Consider the following 18507-nt stretch of genomic DNA (forward strand, 5'->3'; position numbering starts at 1 on the left):
GGAAATTATAATAATTAGGGGTGCTAATCATCCTGACTCGCAGCTAAGAGCTGAATTGCGATGGACACGGCTACATTGTGTTCGAGAAGCAGGCACACAAGGGCGCATTAAGCTGCCAGCTACATCTGAGGGAGGAAAACCAGATAGTCTGGAAAACCCTCGTGGCACAGCAGAGAACCAACGCACAACTCAACTCACATTATGGCCCCGACCGGGAATCGAACCCGGGTCACCTTGGTGATTGGCGAGCGCTATATAAAGCCAAGCTATTTATATCCAATTGTTCAGTTGGTCGTCCCCTCCCTTATGCTTTTTTGAGGCCCGACCTTTTTTTTGTAGGCCCGACTTTTTCTCCAGAAGACTATCAGAGCATACTGATCGAAACGCCGACTTGACACAAACTCTTCTTTTCAGAACCACCCAAACTCATAAGAGATAGTCATTACCTGGTTTTACCGCAAACCTTTCCATAATTTTCATATTTTTTTTTTTTTTTTTTTTTTGACAATATTAATGTTGATTTGTTTGTGTATTTCTCATTTTCTCAGGTATTTCTCATTTTCTCATTTAAGAACTTGTAACAACAAAGTAAATGGTGACTTTAAACTATAACAAATGGGGGGCAGTTTAAATAAAAATATCGCCGATCACTATATGAAAGAAATAAAAAGTAAAATTTAAAAGGCCCTCATCCTCCTCTTTTAGGAAAACCCAGACGATCAACGGGTATTTTACTTTTCTTGGCCTAATATCCAGTGCCTTTAAGACTTCACCTACATTCTCAATTACCCTGTCTTTGAAAGATCATGTTTATATCTTACCATCGTCAATGACTGCGACAACCACTCCCGTTCCAGTAATGTTGTGTTGCCAAACCTCGGTGACATTAATGTCCATACCGGGGCTCTTATGATTATGCTGTCAAACAAAACAAATTACGAAGACGTCAATTATTAATGAATGGAGGAAAATACTCATCCATAACACCCAGACAATAGACCGTATTGAATATTACGTCACACGACTCAAATATCTGACCTACAAGATGGCGTCTGTGTGAGTGTGTGCATGTATGTGCCGTAGAAATAAAACCGGGAATGTTGCGTGCTTCGATGATGTTCGCGTTTGGACGCGCATACGGTTTGCCCTACAAGATGGCGACTTTTCATCGCAAAAAGGGGTAATTCAATACGGTCTATTATAAATGTAGTGGCCCAGACAGCATGAATATCTGAACTGAATATTTTCATTATTCTCTTTTGAGCGTCTGGCATGATTGGAGCCTGCATATATAAAAAGGATAATTATGATTTAAATAAGTTTGAGGGTACTTTGCTTAAAAGCCTGGCAGGCTGTCACAATGGTAATTTAGGTACCCATTGTAGCTTCATTGTAATAGTAAATTTATGAAGATCCATTGAGTACACGGATGTACAAAATGTAGAACCATGTGGTCAATTTCACAGAGCTGCTTTTTAGAGCCCAAAATTCAGCAAAGCCTTCAATAAATTTTGCTTAATAGCCGAAAGAGGTTACCGGTTGAAAACTGGTTCCAGTTTTATTTGTGCTTACGCAGCTCTATGAAATTGGACTTGATCAACAATTTATTAGTTTTTGTAGAATGAAGAATGGTTTCCAACACCATCGGCTTCTTTTGTACGGGATTGACAAACCATTCTTCGACCCCACGGTATACTAATTATGCCCTTAAAGTACTGCAGTACCATGCAAGTAATGTTATTTATGCTACCTGGTGCTATCAAAGCAGGGTGCTTGCTTTTTTTTATGCTACCTGGTGCTATCAAAGCAGGGTGCTTGCTTTTAATGAGTGGGGTTCTTTTTGTAGAAGGCTTCCCTTTAAATATTGCTTGCTGATGAGGTGCTGAAGTTTTTGAGAACCGTGTAAAACAGTGTCATGAAAATACGCTTTACATGTGACTATACATGTGACTTGTTTTTACTCATTTCTCAAAAACTACAGCCCTTCAGTAAATAAATTTGAAGGGAAGCTTTCAACTATCTTTATCTTCAAACCATGTCTGTGTTTTGTGTCCCAGACCCTTGACAGAGTGTACAACAAGACATTTCTGTTGGTCACTGTCAGAGGCACAGTCATGACCTTCTTGGCTATCCCTAATTGAAGGCAGTCTGTTCCTTTGTGATAATTGTTTTGGCATACTTCTCAATCAGTTTCACTAATTGGGTATCAATTCAAGTTGAACCATAAATGAAACCGTACACTTGACTAAACCATTTACACATGTTCTCCATTTATAACAGGCCTACCATTCAATGTATCACCTGCTGGCTTTTAAAGGCAGTGGACACTATTGGTAAAAAAGGTTCATTAGCATCAAACCTTACATGGTAACGAGTAATGGGGAGAGGTTGATACATGTAGTATAAAACTATGTGAGAAACGGCTCCCTCCGAAGTGAAGTCGTTTTCGAGAAAGTTAGTAATTTTTCACGAATTTCATTTTGAGACCTCAAATTTAGAATTAGAAGTCACGAAATCAAGCATTGATGAAAGCACACAACTTCGTGTGACAAGGGTGTTTTTTCTTTCATTACTATTTGGCAACTTCGACGACCAATTGAGTTCAAATTTTCACAGGTTTGTTATTTTGTGCATATGTTGAGATACACCAAGACAGAAGATTGGTGTTTGACTTTGACAATTAACAATAGTGTCCAGGGGTCGAATTCACAAAGAGGTAGGACTCGTCTTATCTCAAGTTAGGACGAGTAACTCGTCCTAACTTAGGGTTAATCTTAAGGTCTGCATGCTACAGTGCAGGGTTGGGACTCATCCTAAGTCCTAAGATTAGTCTTAAGTTAGGAAGAGTTTTGTGAAATCGACGGCAGTGTCTTTAAAAGCGCACAAACTAGTGACACATAAAACAACTTTGCTGAGCAGTGCGTGGTAGTACCATGGAGCTTGGACACTCCAAACAATAATCCACTCTTCCAACGAGAACCACCCAATTCCGAAACAGTCAGGTCCCTTATTTTATTAAAACATTTTAAATAAAAAAAAAATTGGTTTTGTTGATGTTTTGATGCTTAGTTCTATTCTTTAAATTTTAAAGTTTCTCTGTACGGTCACATGCAATTTGGCCCTAAATGGGCCACGATTTATTTTAATAAAATAAAATAATACATTGTAGGTATGTACGTAGGGCCTATTATATCAATCACAATTTGAATCTAATTCTAAGACAGTACGCTTATATTTTTTTATTTCAGGTCTTGCAACCACCTGTCTGGTGGTCCAATAGACCGTATTGAATAACCCCTAAAACTGCCATGAAAGTCTCCATCTTGTATGGCAAACCGTAGGGCCTACATGTATGTGCGTCTAAACGCGTACATATAAGAAGCACGCAGCGTTCCTGGTTTGATTTCTACGGCACGTGTGCACCCCCACACACACGCTCACAGACGCCATGTTGTAGGGCAGATATTTGAGTAATGACGTTTCAATACGCCGGTCTATAAAGGTTTTGAGCGACACAAGTCATTATTAAAGCTAAGTTGCAGTCTTGTGGCCTTTCCCCCCAAACTCGAGCGCTGCGGCCAACAATAACAGTCTGTGAATTTGATGTGGTCAGATGGGGACACAGTATTCAACAATGAAGTACACACCTTGCCTTGAATGGCGAAAACAAAATCATCTAAAAACACAATTGATGGCTCATACATACATAAATTTGAAGCCATTAAACGTGTGCACCTTGCCTACCCTACTGATTTTGAATGCACTGCATTTTTGGATTCCCTTTTTAGTAAAACCATAATGAACAATACTCCTCAGTCCCCAACGCCATCAGATAAATGTTTATGGTGAATTATGTATGCCACAAGTACAATCAGGTATTTATTAAGACCTTGGGTAAACACTGGGCACATTCGCACCCCCATACAAATTACCCCCGGGGCCCCATAAAAATGCTATTCAGGGGTCAAACAGCCTTCTGCAGTGCTTTGTTATTGGCCATACACTCACACTGTCACAAAAAACCTTACAATGCATTATAAGCAATATGAACAGGTACACGGTCAAGTAAAAAATCAACCATGCATATTAGCAATTTCAGATGAACTGTATCAACCATGATCCAACCCAACAATTACAGTAACATGCACCACACCAAACCTACAAGTGTACATATTACATGTATGTAAATGTATGTATACATGTAGGCCTATGTAGGCCTAGACACATTTATTTCCTTTCCTACATTTATTTTTTACAATAACTGTTGGGTCCTGCATGAGTGTGGGGTTATTAGGCCCCACACATTATGGCAGCAAACAAGTTTGTGTTCACACCACAGTCACCGACTCAGTGACAGTACGGTCTTTGACCCGGCAAGCCTATAATGCTTTTTTTTTCAACGGAAAGGGCATCGAGGCATGTTTTCCTTGACAAAGGGCACCCTATGAGTATGAGGAAATTGTAAATTTTTACTGGAGCATTTCAAGAGCACACCACGGCAATGACCAGGGGGCATGGAGGCAATCGCATTTGTTGCCTCTGTGAGTTATCAGGCCTGCCCCAGCCAGGGGTTGTTTGCTGGAAGCCCACTGTACAATAGCGTGACACATGCAGGGACTCCCCCCCCCCCCCCCCCCATTTCTAACAATATATTGTAATGTACTCTTTTAGCAATTCTTTTCCTCTTATAATAGTACAAAGGTATCCGCTACAATCCTCTATAAAAAATCCCTGCGATTCCAAGCACACAAAAAATACACTACAAGCCTGGTACATTCGCACCATGCCCAACAATATCAAGCACCAATGCCCAGGCAATCTAACCAGCGGTGCTCTATGCCCAGGACTTGACCCTTTTTCAATATTCTGCACAAATGTTATCATCCACACAAAAAATCAAAGCTCCATAAAAGAAGGGCGCATGGCACAGTCAAAAGCGCACTGTATGTAAGTTTTCTGTATGCAAGCCTGATACTTCACAAAGGCAACGAAGGTGATCGCCTCCTTTTCATCTGGTCATTGCCTTGGTGCCCTTGAAATGCTCCATAATTGAAATTTACAAAATATTCCCTCATAGGGTGCCCTTTTATAACGAGAAAATGCCTTGGTGCCCTTTTCCATTTCAAAAATGAAGCATATTCAGGCCTGTGTATGCAAACAAAACAGTACCCTTTGAACTTTGATTTTTATCAACAAAGCCTGCTCACATTGAGGTCAAGTCTACACCAGTTAGCAATTTTGTTCACCTGACTCAGTGACTGCATTGGTTTTCCCTGGAATAACTCTCAGGGGGTTTTCCTCCCACATCTAAAACTGAAACCTCTTCTCCATTTGGTTTCTTGGCTAGTACACAGTGATTCAGACCGGGTTCCCACTGGATTCACAATTGCGAGATCGGGATCCCGCAACAAGATTGGTTGCAGGCGTGAAATCGCGGTCGCGTTCCCACTTGAGTATGATCACGCATTTATCCCCCTTTTTGAGAACGGAAGTGGGTTCAAAAGAACACTGTTTTTTGCTAGCAAATTGCGGGGTCTGATCGCCCTTTGCATTCCACTAGACTTTTGATCGTCCATTAATCCACAAGGACGGTCAGATCTCGCTTTAATCCTACTCCCGAGGAGGATCAAAATTGCTACACATTAACTTTCTGAGAGTCATTGGCTTCACAACCAGAACAAATGAAATGGAAATAAAAAATGTACACTCCCTTAAAAACTCAAAAATTCAGTTTCAAAGAACAATTGCTAACATATTACACTCGTATGTATTTTTCAAGGTGTCTCCAAACGTTAATTGACGACCTTGCACCAATGTCACACCCGAGTGCTGCCTGCCATGGTCACCATTATAGCAGTCAAGTTGCGCGTAAAAACAAAAACAAATTGTACAGTAGGCCCGAAGAGCAATAATGCCGCATGGTCTAACACACTACATGTACACTGGCCAATGGGGAAACCATACTCGTACAGCAGTTCTAAGTAATATTATTGTGAAGATGAGTTCAGGTGGACTAGATCAATCACTGCATGACTCTGACAAATTTTGTACACGACTGGAGGGAAAACAAATATTTGGTACTATCATTGAATTATGGTAAAATCTAACTTCAATTATTTACCCAAATAGAAGCAATCAACTGGTTGCAATCAACAGGGTGGGCTACTTCTTGAGTAGGTTTTACGGTACATTATAGAAGCAGGGGTGAGAGTCATTACTAATGAGAGTCAAACTTGGATACAAATTCAAAGGTATATTGAAACGATGGCATTTCTACCGTTTGGTAACCCCTGGGGTTATAGATTCCGAGGAGCTTTTGAAAACAGTATCCAAGGCACTAGAAATTTTGTACACGACTGGAGGGAAAAACAAATATTTTGTACAATCATTGAATTTTGGTTAAATCTAACTTCAATTATTTACAAAAAAAATGCAATCAACTGGTTGCAGTCAACACGGTGGGCTATCTTCTTGAGTAGGGGCAGGTTGTACTGTACATTATAGAAGCAGGGGTGAGTCATCACTAACGAAAAAGTCTGAAACTTGGATACAAATTCAAAGGTATTATTGAAATGATGGCATTTCTACCGTTTGGTAACCCCTGGGGTTATAGATTCCAAGGAGCTTTTGGAAACTGTATCTAAGGCACTAGAGAAGTAGACTAATGAGCAAGATTTCTTTATTGTGGAAAAAAATATTGTCTGATTCTCTTCACCAGGCCGAATAAAAAGTCTGATAATCTCATCCACGCTTGATACTTCACGGAGGCAACGAAGGCGATTGCCTCCTTGTCCCCTGGTCATTGCCTTGGTGTCCTTGAAATGCTCCAGTAGAAATTTGCAATTTCATCATAGGGTGCCCTTTACCAAGAAGAAAATGCCTTGGTGCACTTGCCCTTTCAAAAATGAAGCATACAGCCCTGCACATCCCTGTAAAAGGCACAGCTTACAAGCCTGGCAGGCTAGTTACAAGCTACAAAGCGCAATACCTCACTATGGATTGTAGAAACCTACACAAAATTAATGTAATGCGATAGGCTATATCAGGGCTCGAATATGACACACTTGCAAGCTGGCCGAGGCCAATGATTTTTAGCCTGGGCCAGTAGACTCATGAACTGTTATGTCAAGTGATCTTGTGTTTTTAAAGTCACCAAGGTGCAATATTTTTCAACAGAAAGTTATGATTTTTAAAGTGTTGACTTCGAGTCTGGTATACATTGTAAATGTGCGTGCAATATGTTTTAGTATCAAAATATTACTATGTAACCAATCAGATAATTACAGTGCTGTTCAAATAAACACAATTTTACAAGTCAGTTTTGTAGAAATCTCTTTCTCGTGAAGATTCTAAATGAAGAAATGTCTTATGAAACAAACTCTGGTCCAAATACTTAGAGCTACAAGCCGTGCAGACTCATGGAATTTTCCCCAGAAATACGAGCCCGGCCTATTCTACTAGAGTGTATACAAATAGCCTACAAAAGTACTTGTGGTGCTGCATACATGTACATACAACGTGCATAGTAGATAGGCCTATGTATTGGGACGATCACATTTCAGGATGTAGGCCAACTGTGCACTAAAATTATCCTGGAAGCAGATCATTATGTGTTTACTCAAGATTTACACAGTGAGTGTACATTCAATGCGCAGCATACAGTCCTTGAACTTTGCAATCCATGTCTCACAGTTTGCCAGGAACAGCTTGTCAGTGTTATACATGTAGTGCATGTCATGTGATCTGTACTAATCATGGTCATGGATGTACAATCATAGAGCAAGGACAAGACATGTATACATTTTGGAATGTGGTTGTAGGCTACATGATGTGTAAAACGTAGGCCTTAAGAGCACTGTTTTTTTTAACAGGTTAGCCTGCTTAGAGAATAACTAAGTTCTCGAAGACACAGAAATTACATTCGGGACATAGTGTTCTTAGTACACTCCGTCACGAATGAAATTTCTGTGTGTTTTTTTTTTTCTTCGCTTTTTTCTGCTGGGGACATCATTTTTACACTGTACATTTAACAACATTCCAGTTAAATAAAGAGGCTCTGCTTCTGTGCTGTGCACTAGTACATTCTGAAGTCCCAAAACTCACTTCTGCATTGTGTTACTTTGTTTTGCTGTCATCATAATTATTTCTGTTTATAATTTAAGGAGGTAATTTGGCCAGCCCTATTAAGAGAGTCGACAATTTTTGGTTGATTTTCTTTAATATTGGAGGCCTAGGTTTTCAACTAGTGGTTTAACCCCAACGAGGCCTGGTTCTTGATAATTTTACCGAGACGAAATCGAGGTAAATTATCAAGAACCAGGCCTGGGCGGGTTTAAACCACTAGTTGAAAACCGGTTCAACACACTTTGATTCCCATTCATAATACCTTTTCTGTCAAAAAACATTGTTCACTCTTGGTCAAAAAGTAAAATAAATGCAAACATTTTAATTGTTCAAAACAATTGATTTCTTTCAACACAACACCCCTCCAGCTATGAAATGGTAAGGCCCTCCGCCACCCTCAGGTAAACAACTCCTTATAAGGCAATGCTGTGCGCGTCGAGCGTAATGTGGCAGAACTGTCCCGGCCGCTGCTCTCGACCAATAGGAATGAACATTTTATAAGCAAAGGTGCAAGCTCGCGTGTCATGCCCATGTTTTGAACACTTTTTACTAAACAAAGGTTTATACACACCCACGTGATGTGCTCTCCACCAATAGGAATAGCGAAACTGTCTGAGGTAGTTATGAATGCATAACAAAATGTAATTAAAAAAGCCCATTTCTAAACCCTCCTCTATGTGTGCTTTTCACCTCTATCAATGTCATCTATTTCCATTTGACTGCTTTTGTTACACCAGGTTTTTACTGTTTATGTTTGTTGTGTTGTCATTTAAGCCTCAGAGGATGACTCTAAGTACATTGTAAGATCAAACAGGGGTTTAAAACCCTTTTAAAGCGCACGCATACAGACGGCCTGCACCCTGCGTATTACTTTGAATACTGTGCCGAAACACCTTCAAAGTTTGACAAGTTGTAGTTCTAGAAATGATTTTAAACAATAACATGCAGCAAACAGTCTTAGACAGAACACTATCTCAATTTGATAACAGTCTAAAAATAGCACTGGTGCCCATGCAAAAATCACATCCAAAGCAAAGGTACAAAGTCTATGTAGGCCTATCACATACAAAATCATAAACTCATCGCGGGTTGCTGGCCATTCTCTTTGGATGTGCAGACCTTATTGTGTGTCGAACGCACAATTTTTTTATTACAGTTATTCGCAGAAGAATTAAATATAATTAATTATAATTTTTATTATACGTGTAGACAATATCTGTGATAAAGTTATTGGTGTTTTTATACACTCAATACCATGATATGAAAGTATTTTTCAAAGGGTCTGAGGTGCAGAAGTGATCTTTTCAATGTAGGTAACAAAAGGGACTCGTATTCATTTTCAAAGGTATGTTGTGATTGTTTTCAATCACTTTTGTGGTATTTTTTCCCATCTAATTAATGGAACACATTGCCTTTGATCAGTCGAGTTGGTCTTTGAAAAGCATTTGTAACCGTTTGTTATAAAATGCATATTGTTTAGAAAGATACTTTTAAAGTAGAATATAATGATCCACACAAGTATCACTCGAAATTGTGTGGTTTTCCTTTTACCTCGTCGACTAACAGGGTCGGCCATTTGTGGGAGTCAAATTTTTTACTCCCATAAATGGCCGACCGTGTTAGTTCGCAAAGTAAAAGGAAAACCACTCAATTTCGAGGCAAATTTGTGTGGACCATTGTATTCTACTTTTAAAACATCTTTGTACCCATTGCATTTTATAACAAACGGTCACAAACGCTTTTTATTGACAAACTCGTCCGATCCAAGGCAACATGTTCCTTTAAGATGACAGTACAGTTGAGAGAACTTGTGTGCACAACTTTCCACGTAACAAACATACGCAAACAATGTTTTCTAATTTTTGTCAGAGTTCTCTTTCTCTTACAAGGCCTATTTGTACGAATCGGCAAATTCTATTCCCATTTGAATTTTAACCCCTTAGTGATGTTATTTATCAGGAAGGAAGTCGCCAATGTAAAGTAAAATATTTTGGCACTTGAACAACAAATTTGAAAATTTGAAAATTGTTACACAAGTACCCCTGTGGGCCTGTTTTGACTTGTTTGTCAGTAATGAAATTTCTGACAATTGACTCATTTAGCGTGAAAATCTTATACTTTATAAGGATCTGTTGTTACAACAAATCTTGACAAAATAAAAAGGTAAATGTACCCGACAATAGACCTAATGCATTGATGCCATCCAGCCGCCATCTAATAGAGGTTACATGTAAATGATGACGAAACAATCACAACGCACAGATGTGTACGCATGGCGCAAAGGCCTACATGTGGGCTTAACCAATAACGACCGCTTTTTCACAGAGGTGAGGCCGCCCTACTGATATGACATCACATGCATGATGGATACACTGGACAATACAAATTGTACCTACCAAATGCCACTGTACAGAGTATGAGGGATCCTTGAAGTTCAAGCTTCGTTTTGTTCTTCTACGTATCCTCTGCCGATGGAACCACTCCAAGTCTGGATGCTTCTGTAACCTGGCCTCGGTGTCCTGCTGTATAAGTCTAGCGTCAGCGTGATCCTCAGCCCCTTTCAAAGTTTTATTATAACTGGCGTGCACAAAAAGGTAATGGTTCAGTAACTCTCCGACTTGGCCATGATTTAAAAGGTCCAGTTCTCGGGATATTCGGTGGGCTATCTGGTCGTAGTCAGTCCGCTGGACGGTCTTTCTGTGCTCGCTGGTCCGAAACTTGACCGCCCAAGACAGAGTCTCCTGCATATCCGAGGAGGTTGATTCCGTGTCATCCTGGTTGGTCGCATACTCCACTCTCGCAATGTAGAAACTGTGCACGGGTACCGGGGAGATTACCCACAATGCAATGAGGAGGGGTAGGTTGAAGTGGCGCGTGACATCGTGGGGAAAGGTCACAGGGCATCTGTCTAGCAGCATGATGGTAAGTTTCGTGGGTGCCTAATGGCGAGACGACCCACGATGACGCTACTGTGTTGATGAGTTGTTGTAAACCCACGATGGGCAGTTGCCCCGGTCGTAGGCGTGTTGGTGTTGGCTGTGCAGTTTGTCATGTGTGCTTTGGGCTGTAAAATCAAAAGAAACTTACTGATTAATTGATTTTGTTTTAATAAGTTTTTAAAAGGGTACATGTACATACCTGTATGCTTCATTTTGAGAAGGCAAGGGCACCAAGGCATTTTCTCCTTGGTAAAGGACACCTGTTTGTGAGGAAATTCAGAGGGGCATTGAGGGAATCACCTTCATTGCCTCCTTGAAGTATTATCAGGCCTGCATACAATGGTAAACAATTTGCTTAAAGGAAATACCCGACTTGTTCATGACAAGAGATGTTCGTACATGTACATCGTTCAGAATGTTGCTCTGCAAATCACAGCATACAGTTTACTAGTTAATTCATAAGTTGTAACAGAGCTGTTGTTAATCAGGTACAATAATTGCACAGAGGAAGATAGAATACGTAGCACTTTAAATGTAGCTGTTCCCAGGAATTGATGTTGCAAAACATACATGCTGTAGCAAACCTTTTAAATGGACTGAAAATTGTTTGTACTCACCAAATGCTAATGAGTAGCAATGATGAATTTCAGAAGCCTTGAATACAGTGTGGTGTGCTTTGCATACAAACTATCCAGTGGAACCACTGTTTTGTCTATTTGCACTATATCCCCATAAGAAGAAAAACACCATGCACAGATTTCAACAAGTAAACAGTATGTTTGAACTTGCCTAGAAGACAAAAGCAGAATTTCTTCCAGAGCTTTTGTGCACTATACAGGTGTATGTGTTCAAGGACAGAGCAAACAAACCAAAAAGTGCACAGTGAATTGGATGGACCCTTGACCAGTGGTTTTAAGAAGGTGGTCAAAGTGGACACTAAAGATAAAATCCTTTTAACCTCTTGAGGATATTCCTGGTCAGGGTTATATCTTGAAGCATTCTTTGAATCTTTGAATGTATTTTAACACCTGACAAGGTAAATTGAGGTCTTGTAAAGTGAAGGCTGAAACAGCCTTAGCTATGGAGTCAGTTCAATGTACCATGTACAGTGTAACTATACAAAGCATAACTGAATGAAGCTTTGTGTGGACTTGACCTTAAAGACCAGTATATTCACTAGATCCTATCAATCAATGCACATGGAATGACAAATCTGTGAACATTTTGTCATTGAAGTTGCAAGAGAATAATGAAAGAAGAAACACCAAGGTTGTTGAAAAAAAAGTGTGTGCTTTCAGATGCCTGAATAAAAGGCTTTAGGCCTGAAGTTTTTTTCTCATAATTGAGAGAGAAATTACCCCTTCCTAAATTACCCCAGAGCATGGAGGAAGAAATAGTTCTATTTGGTCCTCCATGTTCAGAGGAAGTCGTTTCTCACAATGTTTTATACTATCAGCTCCCCACTGTAGCTTGTTCAAGTGAGTTTTTATGCTAAATAGTTTATTTATTTTGAGTTCTAAACCAATGCCTTTAGGGAGTGCGAGTGCACAAAGACAACAATACAAAGCATGTAGTCCAGCTTTGTGTGGAATGGACCTTTAAAGGAGTTCACAAAGGGGTCACAGATTAGGCATCAGCACCTTTCATGGTCAATGAATAAAGGCACTTGCTCAGAGTCATGATTGCATTCTTTACCTGTCTGAGTTTTCAAGACAAGATGGGAAGTGACTACCAAAAATGGTTATTTCAATTTTAATGAGGGGATATAACTGTTTGAATTATCAGTGTTTTCAAGACAAGGTGGGAAGTGACTACCAAAAATGGTTATCAAATTTATTGAGGGGAAAGAATTGTTGAAATTATCAGCGATTTAAAATTAGAGCTACCACTGTGGTAAGGGGAAAAACTTTTTTTCCTTCTTTTTCTGTAGACAAAAAGGGCAATTCCACGGTAACGGAAGGACGTTTTGACTCATTAAACAACATTTAAATCGTGGATATATTTATAACAGTTTAATTAGTTTCATCAAGCAAATGTCACAGTTTCTTTGATTAATCCGTCCTTCCGTTACCGACCTTATTAATATTCATATTTTATAAACTAAAAGTTTTTCAGCCAAAAAGAGGAGGCCATTTTGAAGGCAGTCATTAATCAAAGAAACTGTGACATTTGCTTGATGAAACTAATTAAGCTGTTATAAAGATATCCACGATTTAAATGTTGTTTAATGAGTCAAAACGTCCTTCCGTTACTGTGGAATTGCCCATAAGCAGATCAAAGCCGCCACATGAATGTCGCGAGTGGCAACGCCAAAATAAATATAGTGTTCTCTTTCCCGGCCTTACAAGCTTTACATCGCGACTCTAAACTGGTAACATTATTTGGCTTTAAACAATTTAAAAAACAAAAATATTAAAACCATAAATAATTTGGTCACTTTCAAAGGGAGAAACTCTGATGATGGAGCAACGTGTTATTACCCTTCATAAAAAAAAAAATACAATGCTTTTCTGAAAAAAAGTCAATTATTAATAACACATTGCAAAGTACAGTATTATCAAATAATAGCATTTTACAGCAATTTGGTTATTTTAAAAAGAAACATCTGGACATGGAGCAACCTTTCAGACCCAAAAGAAATCAATGTAACACATTGCACTAAGTGAGGCCCTACATCCAGGCCTTTAACACTGATCAAAGATAGCATTTTTCTGCATAGCATTTTGAAGGCAGTGGACACTATTGGTAATTGTCAAAGACTAGCCTTCACAGTTGGTGTATCTCAACATATGCATAAAATAACTAACCTGTGAAAATTTTAGCTCAATCGGTCATCGAAGTTGCGAGATAATAATGAAAGAAAAAAACACCCTTGTCACACAAAGTTGTGTGCGTTTAGATGGTTGATTTTGAGACTTCAAGTTCTAAATCTAAGGTCTCGAAATCAAATTTGTGGAAAATTACTTCTTTCTCGAAAACTATGGCACTTCAGAGGGAGCTGTTTCTCACAATGTTTTATACCATCAACCTCTCCCCATTACTCATCACCAAGAAAGGTTTTATGCTAATAATTATTTTGAGTAATTACCAATAGTGTCCACTGCCTTTAAAGCAATTTTGTCAGTCGACCACTGCTAAAGGGAGAACTGTGACCATGGAGAAACCTTTCATATAAACAAAAGTGCTTTGAAAAACACTGTAAAATCAATACACAAACATGTGCAACATTGATCAACAAAGATGCAGCATATAATTTCTGCATCAAATTTTAAAGCAATTTGGTCAGCGGACCACCACTGTTCAAAGGAGCTTTGAACATAAAGCAACCCTTTCCTAAACAAAGAATGTTTATTACTGTATAAAACTAAAACACCCTTCACAAAAATGGGCATACACTGGATAGGCTCCAACGATCAAAGATAGCCTCTTTCTGCTTAGCATTTTAAAGGCTATTTTGAACAGCTGTTACTCATTGTACTCTGTTACAAAAAACACACATCACAACAAACAAGAGGAACTCGCAGCTGTTACCTTTTATAAATATTTGTTTGGAAATAGAGCATGGAGGAAAAAAACAAAGGGTGAACTGAACAGAGGCAATCAGTGAACAGCTTCCATATGGTATAAATGCAGCCGGCCAATTTCACAAAGAGTTTAGTAATGGTTTGATTTTAAAGACACTGACACTATTGGTAATTGTCAAAAACTAGTCTTCTCACTTGGTGTTCTCAACAAATACATAAAATAACAAATTTGTGAAAATTTGAGCTATATTTTTCAATAAGAAAGAAAGAAAAAACACCCTTGTCATACGAAGTTGTGTGCTTTCAGATGCTTGATTTCAAGACCTCAAATTCTAAATCTGAGGTCTCGAAATCAAATTCGTGGAAAACTATATTAATTCCGAGGGAGCCGTTTCTCAAAGTGTTTTATGCTATCAACAGCTCCCCATTACTCGTTACCAAGTAAGGTTTTATGCTAATAATTATTTTGAGTAATTACCAAAACTAGTGTCCACTGCCTTTAACTGTGTATCAATCTAAAAAAACAAAGTATTATGTCACAACAATGTGCAATACATAGATTTATCTGTTTCTAATGATACTTGTCAGTGGCGGATATCCGCTGTTGGATATAAATAAAAACAATGTCCAAAGGCCCACACTTTGTGTATCACAACTTATATAGAAAATACCGAGCTGTGAAAATTTAGGCTATATCCTGCCACCACTTTGCTATTGAGTACATATTTTACTCAATAATGTGATATTCCTTTTTCAGGTAAAAATTAGTGAAAAGGTGGTGGCAGGTAACGTCAAATTTGCGATGTGCATGCCCTAATATCAAAATCGTTTTGTGGAAAATGTAACTTTTGTAATGTATTTTAAATGGATTGTAAGTCAGAGAGAACTAAACTCTGTACATCAATCAAGCTCTACTTCATTTACCATACAAGTAAGTACTGACTGTACAATTTACATTCAAAGCTTTTCAAAAAGCTAAATAGATCTATTATTATCAATTCATTGGCGGACTAAATTATGCAATGAGCTGCCTTAGGATTCATCATCACCATCATCATCATCACCATCATCTTCCTATACTGTGCAGAAACCTCCTCTGGAGTATACTCGCACATTGGTTGAGGTGCAAACTAGCAGGTGCAGACATAAACTCAAGGCATAAAAAGATACGCATACTGTGCAAGTAAAAGCAATTAAGCATTTTGTGTGGGGGATGGGTAATTAACTGAAGGTGACACCGTTCAGTCTGGTAACAAAATAAGAGAACAAATAAATTGAAAAAGCCAGGAGCACGTCGAGAGTACGTCTGCACTGTACGCTTGCACACTCAACCAGGATTGCAGCCATCACAAAATTTAACTTTTTTTTATATAATTCATTCACTCTCAGTCTTTATAGTCCAACCTGGGCTATCTCAGTCTGTGTACATCAATCAAGTCCTGCCTCACTTACCTTATTTGTTGTACTATAGTAGTAACACACTACAGTACAGGAAGTATTGTCGACTGTACAAATACAATTTATGTTCACCACTGCTGCTGCACTGTGTTTACACACAAATATAAATCAGACTATTTACGATACATTGTTGTCATTGGCAGAACTAAATTCAGCAACAACCGAGACTTGCAGCCACCACCCCACCACTGACCGTTTCGTTTTATGCACAGGACCTTGCCCTATATGGTTTAATAGCAGACTTGTTTTATGTAGTGTAGAGATGTAAACAAAACAGTGTACTGAAGAGAACGTGGGGCAAGGCTACGAACCCTGACTCTGTGTACAAATCCAATGTACAGATTTACTTGGAAGATAAACGTTTTGTGTTGGGTACATGAGACGGCAAAACAAAAACATTAGACACACAGTTCGCGATCTTGACTTCTTTTGCCCTTCTTTTATAACTCTAAATAAAAGACTTCGTCAACTTACCTTGTACTGTCCTTTGTCCATGTACTAAGCTCTATTATTCATTCACGTACACTATAAGACCACAAGACCGGGCCCGGTTAAACAAACGAAAACATCACATAAAGGCCGGATGTTTATGTGCACAATGCACTGAAAATGACCATAAATTAATGCACTCAAGTGGAACGACGACTGGATAGCGCTAGCCACATTGGTTGGTAGCCGCGCCAATTCGTGTATAGGGAAGGGAGGTAATAGTGGTCACCCGTGTTAATCGAGGGGCTCGGCCTTTTGTTCAATAAACAATTGGTGGCGCTGTTTAATTTGTCGGTGAAGGAGGATATTTTCTTCCTCCATGAGTAGAGCTTCACCTCTATTATTTCCCGATCGACCCGCACATTTGTCTGCTGCAAAAAGCCCAAGAAGCGGTCGGCAGAACATTTCCCCCATGCATGGTTCCCCCAAAACTTGTTTTTAGCAGCCTGTGAAAATTGTGAACATTTTCACAGGCTGTGTAGCTGAGTTGTTGTCTTGAACATTGAACCTTATCTTTTTCTCACAAGTTGTCCTACATGATTGAACTAACTGTTTGGTTGGAAGAATTCAGCAGCAGGCTACAACAGTTGGGGGGGGGGGGAGGGGTGTCAACTCAAAGACATCAAGATTACGAGTATAAACAGTTCTACAATTAGTGATTAACATTCATTATTTATTCACAAACAAAACAGTAATTACAAGGCTCGTTCCCCAAACCACCCCTCTAGTAATAATTATTATACAACGATTACATGGATGAGCTGTTAACAACACCAGAAATTGCGGTCTAGATTACAAATCGTTGATCGGACATTGTCTATAAAATCAGCATTGCCGTAACATTTTTTTTAATTATTATGTAAAGTGAACATGTGGGGAAGATGTCACTAATTTCCCGCAGGCTTGGTTGACATGATGTTTGAAACCTTGAGGGCGTATCAAAAATGGCGTAGGCCCTACAGCAATCACGTGACTAAAAAAAACTGGTCTCTGCATTAAACCCGTTTCTAAAACCCGAGACCCCACTAAAATCATCGTTGTTTATTTCGATTGCCGCTCTTTGAAATAAGCCATATATGATCACAAAACATGTCCCAACGCGGCAACCAATAAACTACAGGCCTATAATGAAACACAAATCCAAAAACCTATTGATATTTATATTATGCAATGATGATGACCTAATCGTGCCTCCCCCTTTAACATTGGTCTGAAACACGCAAGGATGCCGATTAATGAGCACCAGTGAACCTTTTTTTATTGAGCTCTATCCGACTGCGTGATGACTGCATGAGGTCTTATTACCGCATGTTCAGAATTACAGAAAACAACTTTGACAATTTTGTGTCCAATAAATAGACAATGAGCAATGACGTCATAACGCCGCCATCTTTGAGGTAAAACAATGCAAAAGTCTGAGTCGATAACGCACGCCTTTGGGCCGCCTGGCACAAACGACGGAGTGCCTATGAGCAGCCTTCTTTCTAGCTCTACCCCAGCTAGGGCCGTTGTGGCAGGAGATCTGCCCCCCGTAGATTCCCCCAACCCACCCCATATCAATACGGCGAACTTTGCACAAACTACCGCCTAGCGCAAAACGACGGGCTGCTGATGAGCAACCTTCTTTCTAGCTCTGCCAGCCCATGCAGGGCCGGTGTGGCAGGAAATTTTGACGGAAAGGGGAAAAAATATTGCAATGTCGTTTAAAAAGAAATAAACTTGGCCCCCGGAGACCCCCCCCCCCCCAACCCCATATCAATACAGCGGACTTTGTACAAACTACCTCTGACAGCGCCCTCATTTGATTTCTCCTCCGGCCTCCTCCGTCCCATGTCTCGCGGCGGACAGAATTCGCTGCCACACCGGTGCCCTACTCAACTGACGGCATGTGCATTGGTCCTTATAGACCTTTATCACACTGTCACCATTTTGGTCTTGTTCCCCGTTTCCAATAACTGAAAGGCATGCTCAAA

At 39.5% G+C, this 18507-nt stretch overlaps 1 protein-coding gene across 1 annotated transcript in view; it reads right to left on the bottom strand.

Moving 5' to 3' along the window:
- Positions 1-16637, bottom strand: part of LOC117301501 (proprotein convertase subtilisin/kexin type 7-like) — a 36586-nt gene extending 19949 nt beyond the window's left edge. The window contains exons 1-3 of the mRNA XM_033785522.1: positions 16520-16637; positions 10521-11188; positions 822-918 (exon numbers count right to left, since the gene is read on the bottom strand). Coding sequence (XP_033641413.1) covers positions 822-918; positions 10521-11042 — 619 coding nt within the window. The 5' untranslated portion in view covers positions 11043-11188; positions 16520-16637. The remainder of the gene's footprint in view (positions 1-821; positions 919-10520; positions 11189-16519) is intronic.
- Positions 16638-18507: the final 1870 nt, after the last annotated feature.

The sequence above is a fragment of the Asterias rubens genome, chromosome 17 (genome assembly GCF_902459465.1).
Source record: "Asterias rubens chromosome 17, eAstRub1.3, whole genome shotgun sequence".
Taxonomy (NCBI): Eukaryota; Metazoa; Echinodermata; class Asteroidea; order Forcipulatida; family Asteriidae; genus Asterias; species Asterias rubens.